This window comes from Oncorhynchus tshawytscha, linkage group LG30 (assembly GCF_018296145.1).
Source record: "Oncorhynchus tshawytscha isolate Ot180627B linkage group LG30, Otsh_v2.0, whole genome shotgun sequence".
NCBI classification, from domain to species: domain Eukaryota; kingdom Metazoa; phylum Chordata; class Actinopteri; order Salmoniformes; family Salmonidae; genus Oncorhynchus; species Oncorhynchus tshawytscha.
In genome coordinates this window covers 29655198-29675584 of record NC_056458.1, presented here as the reverse complement: position 1 = coordinate 29675584, position 20387 = coordinate 29655198, and the positions used below count along the sequence as shown (strand labels likewise).

Below are 20387 nucleotides of genomic sequence, written 5' to 3'. Positions count from 1 at the left end.
AGATTTCATACACATGAATACCTGTATTTAATCTGGATTTGACAAATAGCCTGACAATTATCCTGACTTTTCATGTCATATTTGTTACCAATTAGGTGAAATGTATTCCTAATTTGCATAGGCTAACCATTGCGCTGAATGTTATTTACCATCTTCTGCTTTTTATGAATAAACAAGCATCGGGGTAAAACATAATATCATTTTGATGCCCCCCCACACATTAATGTTACTTACCTTACAGATCACAAAGTCAGCTAATTTCCACTTCATTCATATGCAAATATGAAAATTGATTCATACACCGGCTTGTCTGGCTGGCATGTTTTCATTTTAAACAGGCCTTCACTTATCTACACTGAAATATTATTTCAGTAATCCTCTATTATGATTTTTTTTTAAATCATAGCTCATTAGTACACCCTTGTGGTTGAATATATATCTATTGTATGTTCTATGATACAACAATGAATAATGTTGAACTAACAAATACCATCAAGGGATACATTATCATTTACAATAATGAACACCTTATGAAACAGCTGTGAAAACGAATCTGCCCCCCAAATATGTAATATATAAATTGATATTTGATATTTTTTTATTGACTTTAACATATTTTTTGTACCCTCACATGGCAATCATACACTGAAATACTCAATTCTGGTGTGGAATAGAGAGGAGTGTTATGTGGATGGGAGTTTCTGCCTGTCACTTGTATTCAACAGGCAGTCAGTCTCGGAAGGGGAACTCGAAGAGGGAGAGTGCAAAGTCCAGGCGCTGCTACTTACTTTGCTCTGAGTGTTTACAGTGCTAGTGTTTTTAGCTAATCTGTGCATCTCACATTATGTGCCCAGTATGATAATTTTCTTGCTCTTTCTTAGCAGATAATGACAACATGACAATAACAGTAGCTGAAGCAATGAAAAGTTGGAGGGTGGTTAGTAATGGAGGACATCAGGTGGATCCATGTCTGTGTGTTAGGCAGAACCCCTAGGTCCTAGAGAACAGGAGCAGAGTAAAGGGAACAGGGTAGGAGACAGACGTAAACAAGCAAACACACAGGTTACAGGTTTGTAAAAATACAGTCATTAAATTATTTAATTTAAATGTTTGATTAGACATGCAATAATGTTAATGGCAGATGGAAAATAAAGGATACATCTCTGTAATGTTTTATGTCAGTGGGGTTGATGAGGGAGGGATGATCCCTGGAAAAGATAACGAAATGAGTTGTAAGAAAAACTCCAGGGTGGTGTCATGACCGCTGGAGTCATACACCTTAATAACAGTACCTACATGAAAGCGGCACCCACCACGAGGAGGCAGATGTAAATAGTTATCATCTGATATTTTTAAATTCACCATAATTCTTGCGGATCAGTGGGACGCTAGCGTCCTATTTCGACAACTTCCGGTGAAATTGCAGAGCGCCAATTTCAAATTAAATTACTATAAATATTCAACTTTCATGAAATTACAAGTGCAATACATCAAAATAAAGCTTAACTTGTTGTTCACCCAGCCACCATGTCAGATTTCAAAATGGCTTTACGGCAAAAGCAAACCATGCGATTATCTGAGGACAGCGCCCAGCACACAAATGCATAACAAATCATTTTCAACCAGGGAGTTGCAACACAAAAGTCAGAAATAGTGATATAATATATGCCTTACCTTTGATGACCTTCTTCTGTTGGCACTCAAAAAGGTCCCAGTTACATTACAAATGGTCCTTTTGTTCGAAAATGTCCTTCTTTATATCCATAAAAACTTAGTTTAGCTGGAGATAAACTTTTGTTTTTGACCAAATACTTATTTTCCACCATAATTTGCAAATAAATTAATTAAAAATCCTACAATGTGATTTTCTGGATTTTTTTTCTCATTTTGTCTGTCTGTTGAAGTGTACCTATCGTGAACATTACAGGCCTCTCTCATCTTTTTAAGTGGGAGAACTTGCACAATTGGTGGCTGACTAAATACGTTTTTGCCCCACTGTAGCAGTGTTCCAAGAATGTCCACCAGGGGTGACGAACAGAAAGGAGACACAAGAGGGCACCCCACACTCATTTTAGATCCCAAGGGGTCTTTATTTTCATACTGTATGCTCTCACTCATCCTTTGCCATCTTCTCAAGTATTTGATTGGAACTCCATCCATCCACCCACCCACCCACCTACCCACCCACCCACACTACTGTAGCATCTTGTTTACATTTCTCACATTTTAGACATCCAGCTTTGGCCTTGGATGGATCATGTTGCAATGAGATGGGCACAGAGGTATGTATGTAAACTGTTTTCAGTGTGGCGGCAAATTATTTGAACAAGAGAAGAGGATGTGGTTGCTTGTGGAAGGAGATTAGTGTGGGTGGTAGGTAGAACAGCTACAGTGACAATGATTAGTTGCTCTGGCTCATTACTTCTTGACTAAAAGAAAGATAGATTTATAAATTAGTTTGACCTTGCCATAGTTCAATAGCTGAAAAGCCTTCATTAACATACATTAACATACAGAGATAGCAAAACATTCAGTATTCACTGAATGAAGTAGCCTTCCCATCTCCACTTACAATTTCCTTCATATAGCACATTCAATTACATTATTATTGTAGATGATAGGCTACTCCTTTATCTACCTTGTAAAATACTGTAATCATTGAATGAAGTAGCATACCCAACCACATTTACCATTTCATTTATCAATTAGATAAATAATACTAGCACATACAGTTACATTATTGTAGAATAGGCTACTCCCGTATCCACACTATATTAGGATACCGTTATGATTTCTTTGTTCTTGACAGGCATGATTTTAAGGTCTTCGATCAAAGTTGTATGTCGTACCTCATTCCCTTCTTCAGTGAAAAGTAGTTATGTATCCCACTTCAATTCAGTTTGAGTGTGAATGTGTCGGTCTAGTGACAGTGGACAAATAAACCCATAGCTCCAGCACACAATGGCATGTAAGGTTAGTGTATTACAATGTAAAATATGTATATATCCTATAGCACCATGTGTGTACACTTTCATTTACAATTTAATTCATCCATTAAATAAATAATACTAGCACATCAAATTACGTTATTATTGTGCAATAGTCTACTCCCCTATCAACACAGTAAATAATATTGCCTACGTGCTTTCGACAATGCTTTACAAACTCAAATAAACCAAATTTGCCTTATCAACACAGTAGGCCTAAATATTTACTAACGATATCACAACTTAAATATAGCCTACTTACTCCTCAATCGGATCAAGGACATCTTGGTAATTTTTTTCATAGTCTCTAAGGCAACTATCTGGGTTAGACACTCGAAAATTGAGTTCCGTGCTTGTAAAATAAAAAGTGAATGTCTGTGTAGTCTCCGAGCTCTCAAATACCGTGCCGCCTCTAACTTTATGAACGATCACTGCTATCCGGACTCCTTGGGACGTCCCTACCCTTAACCCTAAACTATAACACTAAACTTAACCATTTTACATTTATACTTGATTGAGGTAGGGACAGCCCAAGGACTCCGAATAGCACGGGTCCTCTGGGAAAGCCTATGACCTCCCCTATTCGACTGAAAGCCGTGGAGAAAACTCTTATTGGTTGTCTGATGTAGGCTGCTGAGAACTAGTAACAACATAGTCTATGATTAGCTAACAACATTTAGATCTGTATACAGAAAGATAAGGTAATCTTTTCTAGGCAATTAGCGATAACAGAAAATACACAAGCCGTATGCTACACTATAGCTCAAGGTGGCTACTTCGGAATGTCGGCTTCCACAAAAAAAATGGTAAGTTTCTAATATTTATGGCTGAGATTTAATTAATACAAAAATAAACTATGCATCATATGACTTCCACACTCAACGTCAACAAAACTAAGGAGATGATTGTGGACTTCAGGAAACAGCAGAGGGAACACCCCCCTATCCACATCGATGGAACAGTAGTGGAGAGGGTAGTAAGTTTTAAGTTCCTCGGCGTACACATCACAGACAAACTGAATTGGTCCACCCACACAGACAGCATCGTGAAGAAGGTGCAGCAGCGCCTCTTCAACCTCAGGAGGCTGAAGAAATTTGGCTTGTCACCAAAAGCACTCACAAACTTCTACAGATGCACAATCGAGAGCATCCTGTCGGGCTGTATCACCGCTTGGTACGGCAACTGCTCCGCCCACAACCGTAAGGCTCTCCAGAGGGTAGTGAGGTCTGCACAACGCATCACCGGGGGCAAACTACCTGCCCTCCAGGACACCTACACCACCCGATGTCACAGGAAGGCCATAAAGATCATCAAGGACAACAACCACCCGAGCCACTGCCTGTTCACCCCACTATCATCCAGAAGGCGAGGTCAGTACAGGTGCATCAAAGCTGGGACCGAGAGACTGAAAAACAGCTTCTATCTCAAGGCCATCAGACTGTTAAACAGCCACCACTAACATTGAGTGGCTGCTGCCAACACACTGACTCAACTCCAGCCACTTTAATAATGGGAATTTATATAAAATATATCACTTGCCACTTTAAACAATGCTACTTAATATAATGTTTACATACCCTACATGATTTATCTCATATGTATACGTATATACTGTACTCTATATCATCTACTGCATCTTTATGTAATACTTGTATCACTAGCCACTTTAAACTATGCCACTTTGTTTACATACTCATCTCATATGTATATACTGTACTCGATACCATCTACTGCATCCTGCATCTGTACCATCACTCATTCATATATCTTTATGTACATATTCTTTATCCCTTTACACTTGTGTGTATAAGGTAGTAGTTTGGAATTGTTAATTAGATTACTCGTTGGTTATTACTGCATTGTCGGAACTAGAAGCACAAGCATTTCGCTACACTCGCATTAACATCTGCTAACCATGTGTATGTGACAAATAAAATTTGATTTGATTAACACGCAGGCGTCACGCAGACATTAGTAAGGCATTGGTATCATGTCCTGTCAGTCAGACGTTCAATGGTAAGCGACAGTCACAAGGAGGTACGGTTGCCTAAGCTTAATTCTGGCACATATCACCCCCCATACATACATAAGATGTATATCACATCCCCTTCCCTTTTGACGCCTGCTACGTTAGGCAACCCTCCCCTTAGCAACAGAAGAAAGATGGCGGCGCCCTGTACCTCTAATCATTCTCCCGAGATATCGACGCCGTTAAAGATGCCGAAAACAGAAGTTCCATCACCAGAATCAGAGGATTTGAGTGACAGCAACCAATATCATTCCAATCCATCCACACCTAATCGATTCTCGCCTCTCAACGTAGGTATGACGATTTCTGGGAGCGCAGGCCGAAGTGGATCGGCCTTTGCCTCAAATAGCTTCACAGCTTGCCGAGGGATGTCGTGGACCCCATCCGAAACAAACGCCCTTATTGCGGTGTGGGGCAATGAAAGACTGACGGAGGCACGAATGCAGCAATTGGAGGTTGCAGGCACCGTTTTTTCTGGAAAGGCCCCTGGTCCCGCAATGTACGAGCGGGTCTCACGAGCCCTAGCAGAGCTCGGCTACGAAAGGACCCCATCCCAATGCAGGGAGAGGATGAAGGTAATGGGGGACAGAGTAAGCATGTTCATCTATCACATAGGTAGTCATCCGTTAGATGCTTGCCACTCTTCTTAGGCAGTAACTGCGTGCTATGTTAAATCATGTAATGTTAACCAGGGATGTTGTCAGTGTTACAGTAGCTTCCTAGCTTATGCCCATTGACTAACTAACGTTAGCTAGCAAGCTAGCTAGTATTATGTAGCTTGCTAAGGTAACGATTCAACCCGTAGGTACGTTTTAAAACATTCAGTAAATTGTTAAGCTAGTACGTCACTTTCAGTTGTATTGGGTTGCACTACAACAGTCCGTGGGAAGCTTTACTGTGCCTGTGTTGTGGGCAGGATGGTTGTTCCTTGTGACGGGAGAATATGTAATGTAAATATGTAATAGATCTTATTATTAAACAGACTTTCCAAACGTGGGTCTGTTGTAGACAGGCGTGCCTGCAACCTCCACTTTTGTTTTGACATCAGGTAAGCAGACAGGAAGTGTGCCTGCAACAGACTAGAGGCAGCGATTTTTATAACTAACCCAAGATAGACCAGAGCCTGTCGTTTCCAAGGGGAGAAATGAATCATAGTGGGCAGAGCCAAGCACGAGCTAGGGAGGTCCTATTGGCACATTCTAGCATTTATTTATTTGCATATTTCCATTAGGGAACTAACGGAAATATGCACTACTTCTAAACAACAACATTTTTGGAAGAAACTTTGGCAAAGGGTAAATTCTACAAAACACAGTCCACTCCTTTTGTTACAGATTTTAGTTTTGGACACAGAAAACTATGGAGATCAAATGGTTCATCAATGAGAAAATTAGCAGAATGTCAATCTTGCTCCATCTTCTCCCACTCCCGGCCACGGGGCTTCTTCTCGTCGCTTTGTAGTGAGTGGAAACACCAACCTAAACAGACCCGAGAACAATCAGCCCTGAACCCAAATGAACCCTACGACAACCAGACCTAGACTCGACCCATACCCTAACGGGTTCGACCCAAGTGGCAACTTTTTTTTATCAGCGAACTTGCTCTTCTGGTTAAAGAACATGTTGGCTAGTCCTTAAATCAGTCAATAAATTCACCTTATTAGTGTAAAATAAATATGCTATAGGCTATGCAGAGATACGGTCGGGTCCACTCGGATCTATCAGACTTGGGCCCAAGGGAAAAGTTAGAATTTTGGACCCGGACTCACTCAGGTCCCGGATTGAGCCTCGGGTATTCAGGATTGGGTGGACCTGTGAAGACCTCTACAACAGACCCACGTTTGGAAAGTCTGTTTAAGTGATAATGCCCTCGAAGCCGGTGTTTGGAGGATATATTGGCACGGGTGTTATTCGGCCTGAGACGAAGTCGAAACACCAGCTTCGAGGGCATTATCACTTTCATATATATATATACACACATGTTCAAATAATGATTGACATATTTTCATAAACTTTTTATTTTAATTAATTTATACATACTATTTCATCCTTCCACGAGATATAGTCCCGACACAAATCTAGGGTTTCTATTGATGCTGGCTGGTCATTCATTTTAGTCTTTTTGTTTCATATCTATGGACGCAGCCCTACGGAGGTCCAGAGAGGACATATGAATTTAAAAAGTATTCCCTTGTTATGTCAGTCACAACTTATTTAACTCATGATCACTACATAAAGTTGTTTTGTCAAGATCGTAAGATAATTTTCTCGTGATCACGGCGTAATAAAAATAAGAGTTTATATATAGAAAAGACACCAAGAGACACCAAAAATACTATTTACACACTTCATATATACAGTACCAGTTAAAGGTTTGGACACCTACTCTTTCCAGGGTTTTTCTTTATTTTTACTATTCTACTGCATTGTAGAATATTAGTGAAGACATCAAAACAATGAAATAACACATGGAATCATGTAGTAACCAAAAATGTTAAACAAATTCTTCAAAGTAGCCATCCTTTGCCTTGACGACAGCTTTGCACACTCTTGGCATTCTCTCAACGAGCTTCATGAGGTAGTCACCTGGAATGCATTTCAATTACCAGGTTTGCCTTGTCAAAAGATAATTTGTGGAATTTTTTTCCTTTAATATGTTTGAGCCAATTAGTTGTGTTGTGACAAGGTAGGGGTGGTATACAGAAGATAGCCCTATTTGGTAAAACTCCATATTATGGTAAGAACAGCTCAAATAAGCAAAGAGAAAACACAGTCCATCATTACTTTAAGACATGAAGGTCAGTCAATCTAGAAAATTAAGAACTTTGAAAGTTTCTTCAAGTGCAGTCGCAAAAACCATCAAGCGCTATGATGAAACTAGCTCTCATGAGAACCACCACAGGAAAGGAAGACCCAAAGACCTCTGCGGCAGAGGATACATTCATTAGAGTTACCGGCCTCAGAAATTGCAGCCCAAACAAATGCATCAGAGTTCAAGTAACAGACACATCTCAACATCAACTGTTCAGAGGAGACTGCATGAATCAGGCTTTCATGATCGAATTGCTGCAAAGAAACCATTACTAAAGGAAACCATTACTAAAGGACACCAATAAGAAGAAGAGACATGTTTGAGCCAATGAAACACAAGCAATGGACATTAGATCGGTGGAAATCTGTTCTTTGGTCTGATGAGTCCAAATTTGAGATTTCTGGTTCCAACCACTGTGTCTTAGACGCAGAGTAGGTGAACGGATCTCTGCATGTGTGGTTCCCATGTGAAGCATAGAGGAGAAGGTGTGGGGGTGCTTTGCTGGTGACACTGTCAGTGATTTATTTAGAATTCAAGGCACACTAAAGTAACATGGCTACCACAGCATTTTGCAATGATACACCATCCAATCTGGTTTGCGCTTTTGTTTTTCAACATGACAATGACCCAACACACCTCCAGGCTGTGTAAGGGCTATTTGACCAATAAGGAGAGTGATGGAGTGCTGCATCAGATGACCTGACCTCCACAATCACCCGACCTCAACCCAATTGAGATGGTTTGGGATGAGTTGGACCGCAGAATGAAGGAAAAGCAGCCAACAAGTGCTCTGCATATGTGGGAACTCCACCTGGAATGCTTTTCCAACAGTCTTGAAGAAGGTGGTTGAGTGAATGCCAAACGTGTGCAAAGCTGTCATCAAGGCAAAGGGTGGCTACTTTGAATAATTTAATAGGAAATCTATTTTGATTTGTTTAACAGTTTTTTGGTTACCACATGATTCCATATGTGTTATTTCATAGTTTCAATGTCTTCACTATTATTCTACAACGTAGAAAATAGTACAAATACAGAAAAACCCAAACTTGACTGGTACATGTTCATATATACAGTACAGTTAAATTAATCTTTAGAAAGAGGAGAGGCGCTATGATTAAATAAAACATTCTGTTTTTAAAGCTAAACTTGCTTTTTGCCACCAGTAACCTCTGGTGGCAGAGCATTCCACGATGTCATGTATATAAATGAGCAATGCATTAAATCTATTTTTGGTTTGGGTACAGTGAAGAAACCAATAGTGGCATGTCTGGTGGGGGATGTACAGTGCATTCGGAAAGTATTCAGACCTCTTCGCGTTAAAAAATAAATAAATAAATTACATTAGTCTTATTCTAAAATGTATTAAATTAATTGTTTTCATCACTCTACACACAATACCCCATAATGACAAAGCGAAAACAGGTTTGTAGTAATTTTTGCAAAACAACAACTGATATCAAATCTAATTGTATTAGTCATATGCACCGAATAGGTGTACAGTGGAATGCTTACTTACGGGCCCCTAACCAACAATACAGCTTCAAAAAAATATGGATAAGAATAAGAGATGCAAGAAATTAAAGAGCAGCAGTAAAATAACAATAGCAAGACTATTTACAAGTGGATGTCACAGATCCATCACTATTGGTTTACACTCTAGTTGGCTGAGTGATAACCTGGGTCATGTTACAGGCGTTAGTCACAATAAGAAGCCTCCTCTTGAGAGAACAACTAGATGATAACCAGTCGATGTTGTTGGATTGCGCAGTGAGATTGAACAGTAAATAGGCATTTCAACATCATAGCCTTGTGGAATAGACACCAGGTAGAACGCGGTTTAATCCAATCAGCATCCAGGATTAGGCCCGCCTGTTGTATATTTAATACCATCCTTTAGATATTTGTTGTCTGTTTCTTCCCGTCATAATGAGCAACTGTCCTGCCCACCGGCACAATAAGTTGAAATGGAACTTCTGGCTTACCATGGGCTGTTTTTGTGCAACCCAATACAGTTGAAAGCAACGCTTGTGTATGTAAATACACCCACATATCTAAAAGCACCCAGATCGCTATCAGGAAAGCCAACTGGAAGTTTGCATAAGGGTGCTGAATTTTGCATCTAGTGCAATTTTAGAGAGTAAAATATCCTCAGCTATATGCATTTCAAAGCAAATAATTTCTGTAAATCTATGTAGCCATTCATTCATCTTGATCCCAGTCCTTTTGTGGGTGACTATGCCGTCTCTGGTGTATTTGTGGCATTGGATAGGCCTATAGCTAGTCTAATAGCTAACACTAACTTCAAGATCTTCCTCTGAGGTTCACACACCCATTATGACCCGCAGACGCTGCGCCGGTGCTATAGCAGAGTGAAGGAGCATGGCGTCGGCAAGAGGAAAAGTAGCTACTCCATCGAGCAGCTGGAAAAGGTGTTTGGCCAGGGAGGCTGGGACTCCCAGACGTGTGCCCCCGTCCTCATCAACAGTAGTGGCCTGTACCAGGAGATGGAGTCTGACGGCAGCACCATGGAGGACTTCTCCCAAGAAGACTGGTGCAACCAGGTGCTGGCCTCCGCCTTCCAGGAGGGAGAGATGGAAACTGGTGAGTGGTGGTGATGATGATGATTCTGGTGATGACATAGGGAAGGGGTCAGCAGACTTATTTTTTAAGTTGTAGGTAGACTATCCAGGGGACTGGTAGTTCTTATTAGGGGTAGCTATGAGAGTGTGAAACATTTGGAAGCACTGCCTGCAGTGTTGGTTAAGGGCTTGTAAGTAAGCATTTCACTGTAATACCTGTTGTATTCGGCGCATGTGACAAATAACATTTGATTTAGTATGCAGGCTCTTCCTTCACTCTGTCAAAATAAATACTGTAGGAGTAATGAGCATATATGCCTGTCAGGGTAGCGTTTGATGTGTTATTTTGATAACAAATACTGTTCCTTTATTTCTTCAGAGGAAACACAGCCGCCAAAGAATGCCAGTGTCCTGCAGCTTCGACCTGAGCCCTCGGAGCAAGTTCAGTATGTGTTTTTGCCATAGAATTAATGACACCTGATAACAGTACATGTAACATGGATACAAGGTCAAAATAAACACTTTTTACTGCCAAGATGTTATTAAAAACAAATCACTGACAGAGACTGTCACTGCATTATTCAACGTCCAGTCTTCATAAAAATGTATCATCTGTTCTCATTACCAACCCTCCACTGGTTCCAACCTAATCTTGACCGTTCATGTATTTCTGTCCCTCTCAGGAAACAGGAAGTGATGCAGAATGTGGTGCGCATCCTGGAGTCGGTACAGGTGAAGTGGGAGCACTTCCAGACATGGACCGACTTCTCCAGATTGCACCTCTCCAACAAGCTGGCCATCTTTGGTGTGGGCTACAACACACGCTGGCACGAGGATGTCTGCTACCACTACGCCGAGATCAGCTCCCAGGTGCCCCTGGGTAAGCGGCTGCGCGAGTACTTCAATCCGGAGAAGGCAGAGGGCCGTGTCATCATGACCAAAGTGCAGAAGATGAACTGGAAGAACGTTTATTATAAGTTCCTGGACATCACCATTAGCGAGGCGCGCTGCCTGGAGCTGCACATGGAGGTAGACTGGATCCCAATAGCACAGTCAAGGGTGACGGGCTGCAGCAACGGGGCCTCCGAGTACCTCCTACCCGGGGGAATCCCTAAGACTTATGGCCTTTATGCCATCGGTTACGAGGAGGTGTCAGCGGAGTCAGACTACACAGGGGAGGATGAGGCCCCAGACTCTCCGCTGCAGCACCAAGACTCAGACCAGAGCTTGCCTCTCTCTGGATCGTCGGGCTCTGGCGGGTCTGGGTTCGAGAGTGTGGTGGGCCCGGGGGGGAGAGTGGGGGAGAAGACGGTGGCCAAAGTGACCTACTGCTACCTGGGCATCGCAGAGGAGAGGACCCTACAGCAGTGCCTGTTCCAGCACTTTCAGAGCTCAGGCAAGCACTACAGCCGCAGGCAGCCCTCGGCCGTCACACGCTTCCTCCAGGGGAACTGCAGGGGCACCGGGCAGCAAGCCAGGGAAGAGGGCCTCTCCATGGGCCCTGAACGCTCGGCCATTTACATCAAATTTATCGAGGTGGAGCTAGATTTCCTCTCCGCTGGCTCCCTGGTGGAATGTCTAGAAATTGCAGTTGGTTACTCCTTAAAGTACAACAAAGCGACATTGTAACGCATGTTGTTTTGATTCCCATTGACTGAAGGATTGAAAGAGGGCCAGAGGGACATGCAGTATCTCTTTCTCCCAATTTAAGTGCAGACCTGAGTTCAAATACTATTTGAAATAATTTTGAGTACTTAATCTGGGCTTGATTGAGCTTGCCTGGGACAATAAAAACAATAGAATAGTCGCAAAACTGCAAACCCCACCCATCTGACACTCCAGGCAGGCTGAAGCAAACACCCAAAAATATTTGAAAGATTTAAAATAGTGTTTGAACCCTGATCTGTATACACGCTATCTAATCAGGGAATGTGAGAGGGAATGGCTAGTGCTGGATGCATTTCCCTACCTCGAGGATATAGCAGGGGATATATATTAAAAGATTGTGTGCGCTTGTTTAAAAACTGCCTTTACATTTCTTAGACTTTGGATGTCTATCTTCAGGTCTAAATTGCCACAGAAAGATCCAGGGGTAAAGATCATGTAAGGAATGTGAACCAATTGAAAAGAGGACCTAAAGGGGAAATATGAATGAATATATAAAATATTGAAGATCTCTATATAGAAATATATATTTAAGAATATATATTGATGTTGTCAAGCATTCCAGTATTTGCAAACATATGACATTCAAAGAAGTATGTTAATGTTTTGGTGTTTTATTATATATATTTTTTATTATTGGTTAACAGTCTTTGCGTACTATTGTTTCCAGGTCACAGTCTTGTATGTTTACATGTTTAGAAAAAACAATAAAACGGGGCGCTGACCGTCATTTGCCACTCACCGATTCGTTTTAGGTTCCGGTGTGCTCATTTGTGGGTGTTGGGTGTTTGCTATCTAGTGATGACCTGTAGGTCCTATCCTTCCTTGCAGAAAAGCCCATGCTTCATGCACCACTTTGTCACCAGATGGCAGCAAATAACAGGATGCTGAGAAGCTACAGGCAGAAGGCGAATACCTGGCCTGCTACATTAGGTTAGTGAATCCCTAACTATGGGGGGTGATAAGTTCCAGAATTAAGCCTCATGCGTACACGTCATGTAGACGTAGTGTTCACGTTGTGTAATGTGGCACTGACACATCATGTCAGTTTGCTTGTAAGTTTATTATGAAAGATCGTACCATGAACGCCTTAAAAACGTCTACATGTGTTACGCATCACTTGTTAGTTTAAGTGTGTTTAGTTTATTATTAAAAAATCAGACCATGAACGCCTTACAAATGTCTACATGTATATGACAGGCAAAAAGCATGCTACCCCTTGTTTACTTAGCCTTAGAAAAAAGTGATCTAGGCTATAACAATGATTAACTCCATGATTATTTCCGCATTGTTTACTAGCCTATCGAAGGTCTTGCTCAGCCTCAACATCACAGGAAAATGTGCTTGTTTTATTAAATGCTCCGCAATTTAGAATATTAGTGGTAGGCTACACCAAAAAAAAAAGATAAAATCAGTAGGGGTCTATGCATAGACCAAAGATCTTAACAGATAAAAATGTTTTTATTCTGGAGAATCCCATTGAATCAGGCTATTCATTTCAGTGCAGTTGCGTTCTTACACATAACTGAAAACACCCCAGCCTGTTTTGATCACAGATCATGATGAAGCCTGAAAATTTCAGCTGTTTGTCATTGATTTAGCCCACAATCGCCTACAGATTTGATACACCTGAAGACCTGTATTTAATCTGGATTTGACAATCAATAGCCTGACTAGGATCCTGACTTTTTCCCATGTCATATTTGTTACCAATTAGGCTAAATGTATTCCGATTAATACGCTTTTGTTTTCCTATTATTTTGCATAGACATACCATTGCGATGTAATGTTATTTATCATCTTCTATGTTTTATGAATAAACAGGCATCGGGGGGCAAGAAATATAATTTTGATGATCCATACACATTGTTACTTACCATATAAAAAATAATTTAAATAAAAAAACTTTGGCTAATTTCCACTCCATTCATATGCAAATACATTTGATTCATACACTGGTTTGTCTAGCTGGCATGTTTTCATTTTAAACAGGCCTTCCCTTATCTACACTGCAATAATACGTGGATGTCGATTATGGCAGCCCCCCACACCTCTCTGATTCAGAGGGGTTAGGTTAAATGGGCCGGCAGGTAGCCTAGTGGTTAAGAAGGTTGTACCAGTAACCGAAAGGTTGCTAGATTGAATCCCCAAGCTGACAAGGTAAAAATCTGTTGTTCTGCCCCTGAACAAGGCAGTTAACCCACTGTTCCTAGGCTGTCATTGTAAATAAGAATTTGCTCTTAACTGACTTGCCTACTTAAATAAAGGATACATAAATAAAAATGCATTAGACATTTCAGTTGAAGGCATTCAGTTGTACAACTGACTAGGTATTCCCCTTTTCCAATAATATTATTTCATTAGTCCTCTATTGTGATTTTAAAAAAAATCTTACTATATATATATATATATATACTATGATATATATATCCTATGATATATATATATATATGTCCTATGATATAACAATGATTAATGTTGTATACCATCAAGGGATATGATTTGTTTTGGTATATGTGTGTCAATTTACTTTCACAGACTTTTTGTACACTCACATGGTAATCAGACTGAAATACTGAATTCTGGTGTGTGGAAAATAGAGAGGTGTGGGTGCTGTGTGGATGAAGGTTCTGCCTGTCACTTGTATTCAACAGGCAGTTAGTCTCGGAAGGGGCTCTGCAAAGTCCAGGTGCTGCTTACTTTGCTCTGATTGTTTACAGTGCTAGTGTTTTTAGCTAATCTGTGCATCTCACATTCTGTGCCCAGTATGATAATTTTCTTGCTCTTTCTTAGCAGATAATGACAACATGACAATAACAGTAGCTGATGCAATGAAAAGTTGGAGGGTGGTTAGTAATGGAGGACATCAGGTGGATCCATGTCTGTGTGTTAGGCAGAACCCCTAGGTCCTAGAGAACAGGGGCAGAGTAAAGGGAACAGGGTAGTTTTTTATTTTTCCTTTATTTAACTAGGCAAGTCAGTTAAGAAGTAATTCTTATTTTCAATGATGGCAGAACGACAGATCTTTACCTTGTCAGCTCAGGGAATCGATCTTGCAACCTTTCGGTTACTAGTCCGACGCTCTAACCACTAGGCTACCTGCCGCCCCACAAGGCATGTAAAAAATACAGTTATTGAATGATTTAATTTAAATGTTTGATTAGACATGCAATAATGTTAATAGCAGACAGAAAATAAAGGATACTTGTCAAATGTTTTATGTCAGTGGGGTTGATGAGGGAGGGATGATCCCTGGAAAAGATAGCGAGATGAGTTGTGAGAGAAACTCTAGGTGGGTGTCATGACCACTGGAGTCATACACCTTAATAACAGTACCTACATGAAAGCGGAGGTTACTTAACGTGACCCAGGTTAGTCTTGAGATTGACTATTTGGTACTGTTTACAGCTTGGCAATGCTGCCCACAATGAGGAGGCAAATGCAAATACTTATCTGAGATTTTTATATTCACCTTAACGAACGGGGACCCCAGCTAGGAGCGAAAGAGCAGCAAGGTTTCCCAGGTCTTGCGTTCCTTTCGTCCTTCTTCCAAGCCAAGTCATTCGCCCGGATGTCGAAGCACTTGGTCCCCTTCATTCTCCTCCGGTGGCAGTCTTTCCTTTTCTCCTGCGCATTGTCCATGTTCAGTCTCACCCTGTTTAATAATATAAATAAATGCAATTAATAGGGTAAAACTATGAGACAGAGAAACGTTTGTTTTTAGTAGTCGTCATTCTCCAAGATTGGAGAAGAAATCTCCAAGACCTCACTAACACACTCCATTGTCACAGCTCCCCCTAGCGACAGTAATTATATACATACATTAAATGTAAATACCTGGGAGGCCTACAAAATGATACAAGGGATGGCTTCATAAAATAACAAAATAAAACATAAAAAATGTGACCATACATATGTGTCACATATACACATGTCATATGCTTGGGTAACACCTTGACATCTCTGATCTGCTTGCCTCAATAAATGAATGCTAGAACATTGGTAGCCAGGATTAGCAATTTGCATCTAGTCTCCTATTAATTACATAACGGTTATCTTTGTTTGCATGTGAGCATGTCTTTTTTTGTCAGTCCTGTCAATGTTGAGTGATTACACATGCCTCAGCACACATAGGTTACTGTGCCTACTTGCAAATGTGTGTTAAAAGTGGGGATGTTTCATAGATTATCTTAACTCCCCACCACCAATGGCAAAAATGTTTTACAGAAAACCACAGAACCACCACTGCAATAGGCCTACACTCAGATAAAAAGGTGCCATCTAAAAACTAAAATGATTATTCCGCTGTCCCCATAGTAGAACCCTTTTTGGTTCCAGGTAGAACCCCTTCTGTGTCTAGGTAGAACCCTTTTGGGCTCCATTCCACAGAGGGTTCTACATGGAAACGAAAATACTTAGTTGTTCTCCATTGGTGACAGCCAAAGAACCCGGTTGGAACCCCCTTCTCAAAGAGTGTTCTCAACAAGTTTAGACTGCTAAATTTACACCATTTAATTCTGTACTCAAACATCTGCCTGGTATTCAAGATCACACGCAACATAGCACCACCACCTTTGAAGGTTTTCATCATTCTCTGCTCAGACTTAAATAGCAGTGTTCCAAGAACCCCCATCAGGGGTGACTGTAGGAGTCACAAGAGGGAACCCCACACTCCATTTAGATCCCAAGGGGTCTTTATTTTCATACTGTATGCTCTCACTCTTATCACTATCTCCTTTGCCATCTTCTCAAGTTTTTCTTGGAACTCCACACACACACACACACACACACACACACACACACACACACACACACACACACACACACACACACACAGTAGCATATTGTTTACATTTCTCACTTTTTAGGCATCCAGCTTTGGCCTTGGATGGATCATGTTGCAATGAGATGGGCACAGAGGTATGTATGTACACTGTTTTCAGTGTGGCGGCCTTCATTAACATACTCCCAGAGAAAGCAAGACATTCAGTATTCACTGAATGAAGTAGACTACCCATCCCCACTTACAATTTCCTTCAGAAAGCACATTCAATTACATTATTATTGTAGACTATAGGCTACTGCTTTATCTACCTTGTACAATACCGTAATCATTGAATGAAGTTGCGTACCCAACCACATTTACCATTTCATTTATCAATTAGATAAATAATACTAGCACATACAGTTACATTATTGTAGAATAGGCTACTCCCGTATCCACACTATATTAGGATACCGTTATGATTTCATTGTTCTTGACATGCATGATTAAGGTCTTCGATCAAAGTTGTATGTCGTACCTCATTCCCTTCTTCAGTGAAAAGTAGTTATGTGTCCCACTTCAATTCAGTTTGAGTGTGAATGTGTCGGTCTAGTGACAGTGGACAAATAAACCCATAGCTCCAGCACACAATGGCATGTAAGGGTAGTGTATTACAATGTAAAATATATAAGTATATATCCAATAGCACCGCATGTGTATATTTTCATTTAAAATTTAATTAATCCATGAAATAAATAATAGTAGCACATCAAATTAGGTTATTGTAGACTAGCCTACTCCTCTATCGACACAGTAAATAATATTGCCTACTGCTTTCGACAATACGTTATCAACAAAGAATACTTTTCAAATAAACCAAATTTGCCTTATCAACACAGTAGGCCAAACATTTCCTAACGATATCACAACTTAAATATAGCCTACTTACCCCTCAATCAGATCAAGGACGTCTTGGTAGTTCTTTTCATCCTCTCCAATGAAATGATCTGGGGCAGTCACTCTTGAAAATCGCGTCTGCCGTTTAAAAAACAAAAATAACGAATGAATGTCGGGGTCCCCGCCGAGCTCTCAAATACCGTGCCCGTCTCTCACTCTATGAACGGTCACTGCTATCTGGATTCATTGGGAAGTCTCTACCCTAAACCCTAAACTATAACACTAAACTTAACCATTTTACATTTATACTTAATTGAGGTAGGGACATCCCAAGGATCCCGAAAAGCAAGGACCCTCTGGGAAAGCCCATTAACTTTTCTCTTTGACTGAAAGCTATGGAGACAACTCTTCCTTGTTGTCTGATGTAGGCTACTGGTAACAGCACAGTCTGTGATTGGCTAACAACATTTAGATCAACAAAAAATATAGAACATTTGTCACCTGCGCCGAAAACAACAGTGAAATTACAGTGAAATGCTTACAAGCCCTTAACCAACAACGCAATTTGAAAAAAATACCTAAGAAAAAAGACAGAAATAAAAGTAACAAATAATTAAAGAGCAGCACGAAAATAACAATAGCGAGGCTATATACAGGGGGTACCAGTACTAGTCGAGGTAATTGAGGTAATATGTACATGTAGGTAGAGTTATTAAAGTGACTTGCATAGACTGTAACAGAGAGTAACAGCAGCGTAAAAGGGTGTGGGGCAATGCAAATAGTCTGCGTAGCCATTTGTTTAGATGTTCAGGAGTCTTATGGCTTGAGGGTAGAAGCTGTTGAGAAGCCTCTTGGACCTAGACTTGGCGCTCCGGTACCGCTTGCCATGCGGTAGCAGAGAGAACATTCTATGACTGGGGTGGCTGGAGTCTTTGACAATTTTTAGGGCCTTCCTCTGACACCGCCTGGTATAGAGGTCCTGGATGGCAGGAAGCTTGGCCCCAGTGATGTACTGGGCCGTACGCACTACCCTCTGTAGTGCCTTGCGGTCGGAGGCCGAGCAGTTGCCATACCAGGCAGGGATGCTCTCGATGGTGCAGCTGTAGAACCTTTTGAGGATCTGAGGACCCATGCCAAATCTTTTCAGTCTCCTGAGGGGGAATAGGTTTTGTCGTGCCCTCTTCACGACTGTCTTGGTGTGCTTGGACCATGTTAGTTTGTTGGTGATGTGGACAAGGTACTTTAAACTCTCAACCTTCTCCACTACAGCCCTGTCAATGAGAATGGGGACGTGCTCGGTCCTCCTTTTCCTGTAGTCCACAATCATCTCCTTTGTCTTGATCACGTTTGAGGAAGAGGTTGTTGTCCTGGCACCACATGGCCAGGTCTCTGACCTCCTCCCTATAGGCTGTCTTGTCATTGTCGTTGATCAGTTCTACCACTGTTGTGTCATCAGCAAACTTAATGATGGTTTTGGAGTCGTGCCTGGCCGTGCAGTCATGAGTGAACAGGGAGTATAGCAAGGGACTGAGCATGCACCCCTGAGGGGCCCCCATGTTGAGGATCAGCGTGGCGGATGTGATGCTACCTACCCTTACCACCTGGGGGCGGCTCATCATGAAGTCCAAGATCCAGTTGCAGAGGGAGGTGTTTAGTCCCAGGGTCCTTAGCTTAGTGATGAGCTTTGAGGGCACTATGGTGTTGAACGCTGAGCTGTAGTCAATGAATAGCATTCTCACATAGGTGTTCCTTTTGTCCAAGTGGGAAAGGGTCGTGTGGAGTGCAATAGAGATTGCATCATCTGTGGATCTGTTTGGGCGGTATGCAAATTGGAGTGGGTCTAGGGTTTCTGGGATAATGGTGTTGTTGTGAGCCATGACCAGCCTTTCAAAGCACTTCATGACTACAGACGTGAGTGCTACTGGTCGGGAGTCATGTTAACTTAGTGTTCTTGGGTACAGGGACTATGGTGGTCTGCTTGAAACATGTTGGTATTACAGACTCAGAAAGGAAGAGATTGAAAATGTCAGTGAAGACACTTGCCAGTTGGTCAGCGGATGCTCGCAGTACACTTCCTGGTAATCCGTCTGGCCCTGAGGCCTTGTGAATGTTGACCTGTTTAAAGATCTTACATTGGCTGCGGAGAGCGTGATCACACAGTCGTCCAGAACAGCAGATGCTCTCATTCATGCTTCAGTGTTTCTTGACCCGAAGCGAGCATAGAAGTTATTTCACTCGTCTGGTAGGCTCGTGTCACTGGGCAGCTCTCGGCTGTGCTTCCCTTTGTAGTCTGTAATAGTTTGCAAGCTCTGCCACATTCGACGAGCATCGGAGCCGGTGTAATACGATTCGATCTTAGTCCTGTATTGAGGGCATAGCGGAATTTCTTATAAGCTTCCGGTTTAGAGTCCTGCTCCTTGAAAGCGGAAGCTCTACCCTTTAGCTCAGTGAGGAAGGGGGAGGCAGGACCTAACCACTGTAAAGCAGTGGTTTTCAACTGGGTTTTCCTCGACGCAAATTGAACCAGGTTGACTCAGTTGCAATCCAATATTCACATTGCAAAAAATAAATCAGCAAAATACAATATGGAAAACTATTTTTAATGCTATATTGATGGTGAATGTAGCAATTATATGACAAGGGAACAACATTAT

General features: G+C 41.4%; 1 protein-coding gene and 1 long non-coding RNA gene across 4 annotated transcripts; one reads left to right on the top strand and one right to left on the bottom strand.

The window, feature by feature from the left end:
- The first annotated feature begins 5094 nt into the window (after window positions 1-5094).
- Window positions 5095-13301, top strand: LOC112228447 (myb/SANT-like DNA-binding domain-containing protein 2). 2 transcript variants are annotated; one of them, XM_024393776.2, is made up of 4 exons: window positions 5095-5591; window positions 10173-10428; window positions 10786-10852; window positions 11090-13301. In XM_024393776.2, exons 1-4 carry the CDS (start codon window positions 5151-5153, stop codon window positions 12033-12035), a joined length of 1710 nt encoding a protein of 569 aa, XP_024249544.1. In that variant the 5' UTR covers window positions 5095-5150; the 3' UTR covers window positions 12036-13301. The 2 variants fall into 2 exon arrangements, with proteins under 2 accessions (XP_024249544.1, XP_024249543.1); XM_024393775.2 differs by having other exon boundaries at window positions 5095-5606.
- Window positions 6202-18106, bottom strand: LOC112228105. Of its 2 annotated transcripts, none has more exons than XR_006080420.1 (3): window positions 17786-18106; window positions 15544-15726; window positions 6202-6494 (listed from the first exon to the last, which is right to left on the bottom strand). It is a non-coding gene; the product is annotated as an uncharacterized LOC112228105 (long non-coding RNA). The 2 variants fall into 2 exon arrangements; XR_002949981.2 differs by lacking the exon at window positions 6202-6494 and adding an exon at window positions 15120-15323.
- Window positions 18107-20387: the final 2281 nt, after the last annotated feature.

Bases quoted from the DNA above. Each gene is read 5' to 3' on its own strand.
- LOC112228447 (XM_024393775.2), top strand. From the start codon at position 5,151: ATGGCGGCGCCCTGTACCTCTAATCATTCTCCCGAGATATCGACGCCG. The intron at 5,607-10,172 runs GTAAGCATGTTC...TATGACCCGCAG, and splicing joins TGAAGGTAATGGGGGACAGA to ACGCTGCGCCGGTGCTATAG. The intron at 10,853-11,089 runs GTATGTGTTTTT...TGTCCCTCTCAG, and splicing joins GAGCCCTCGGAGCAAGTTCA to GAAACAGGAAGTGATGCAGA.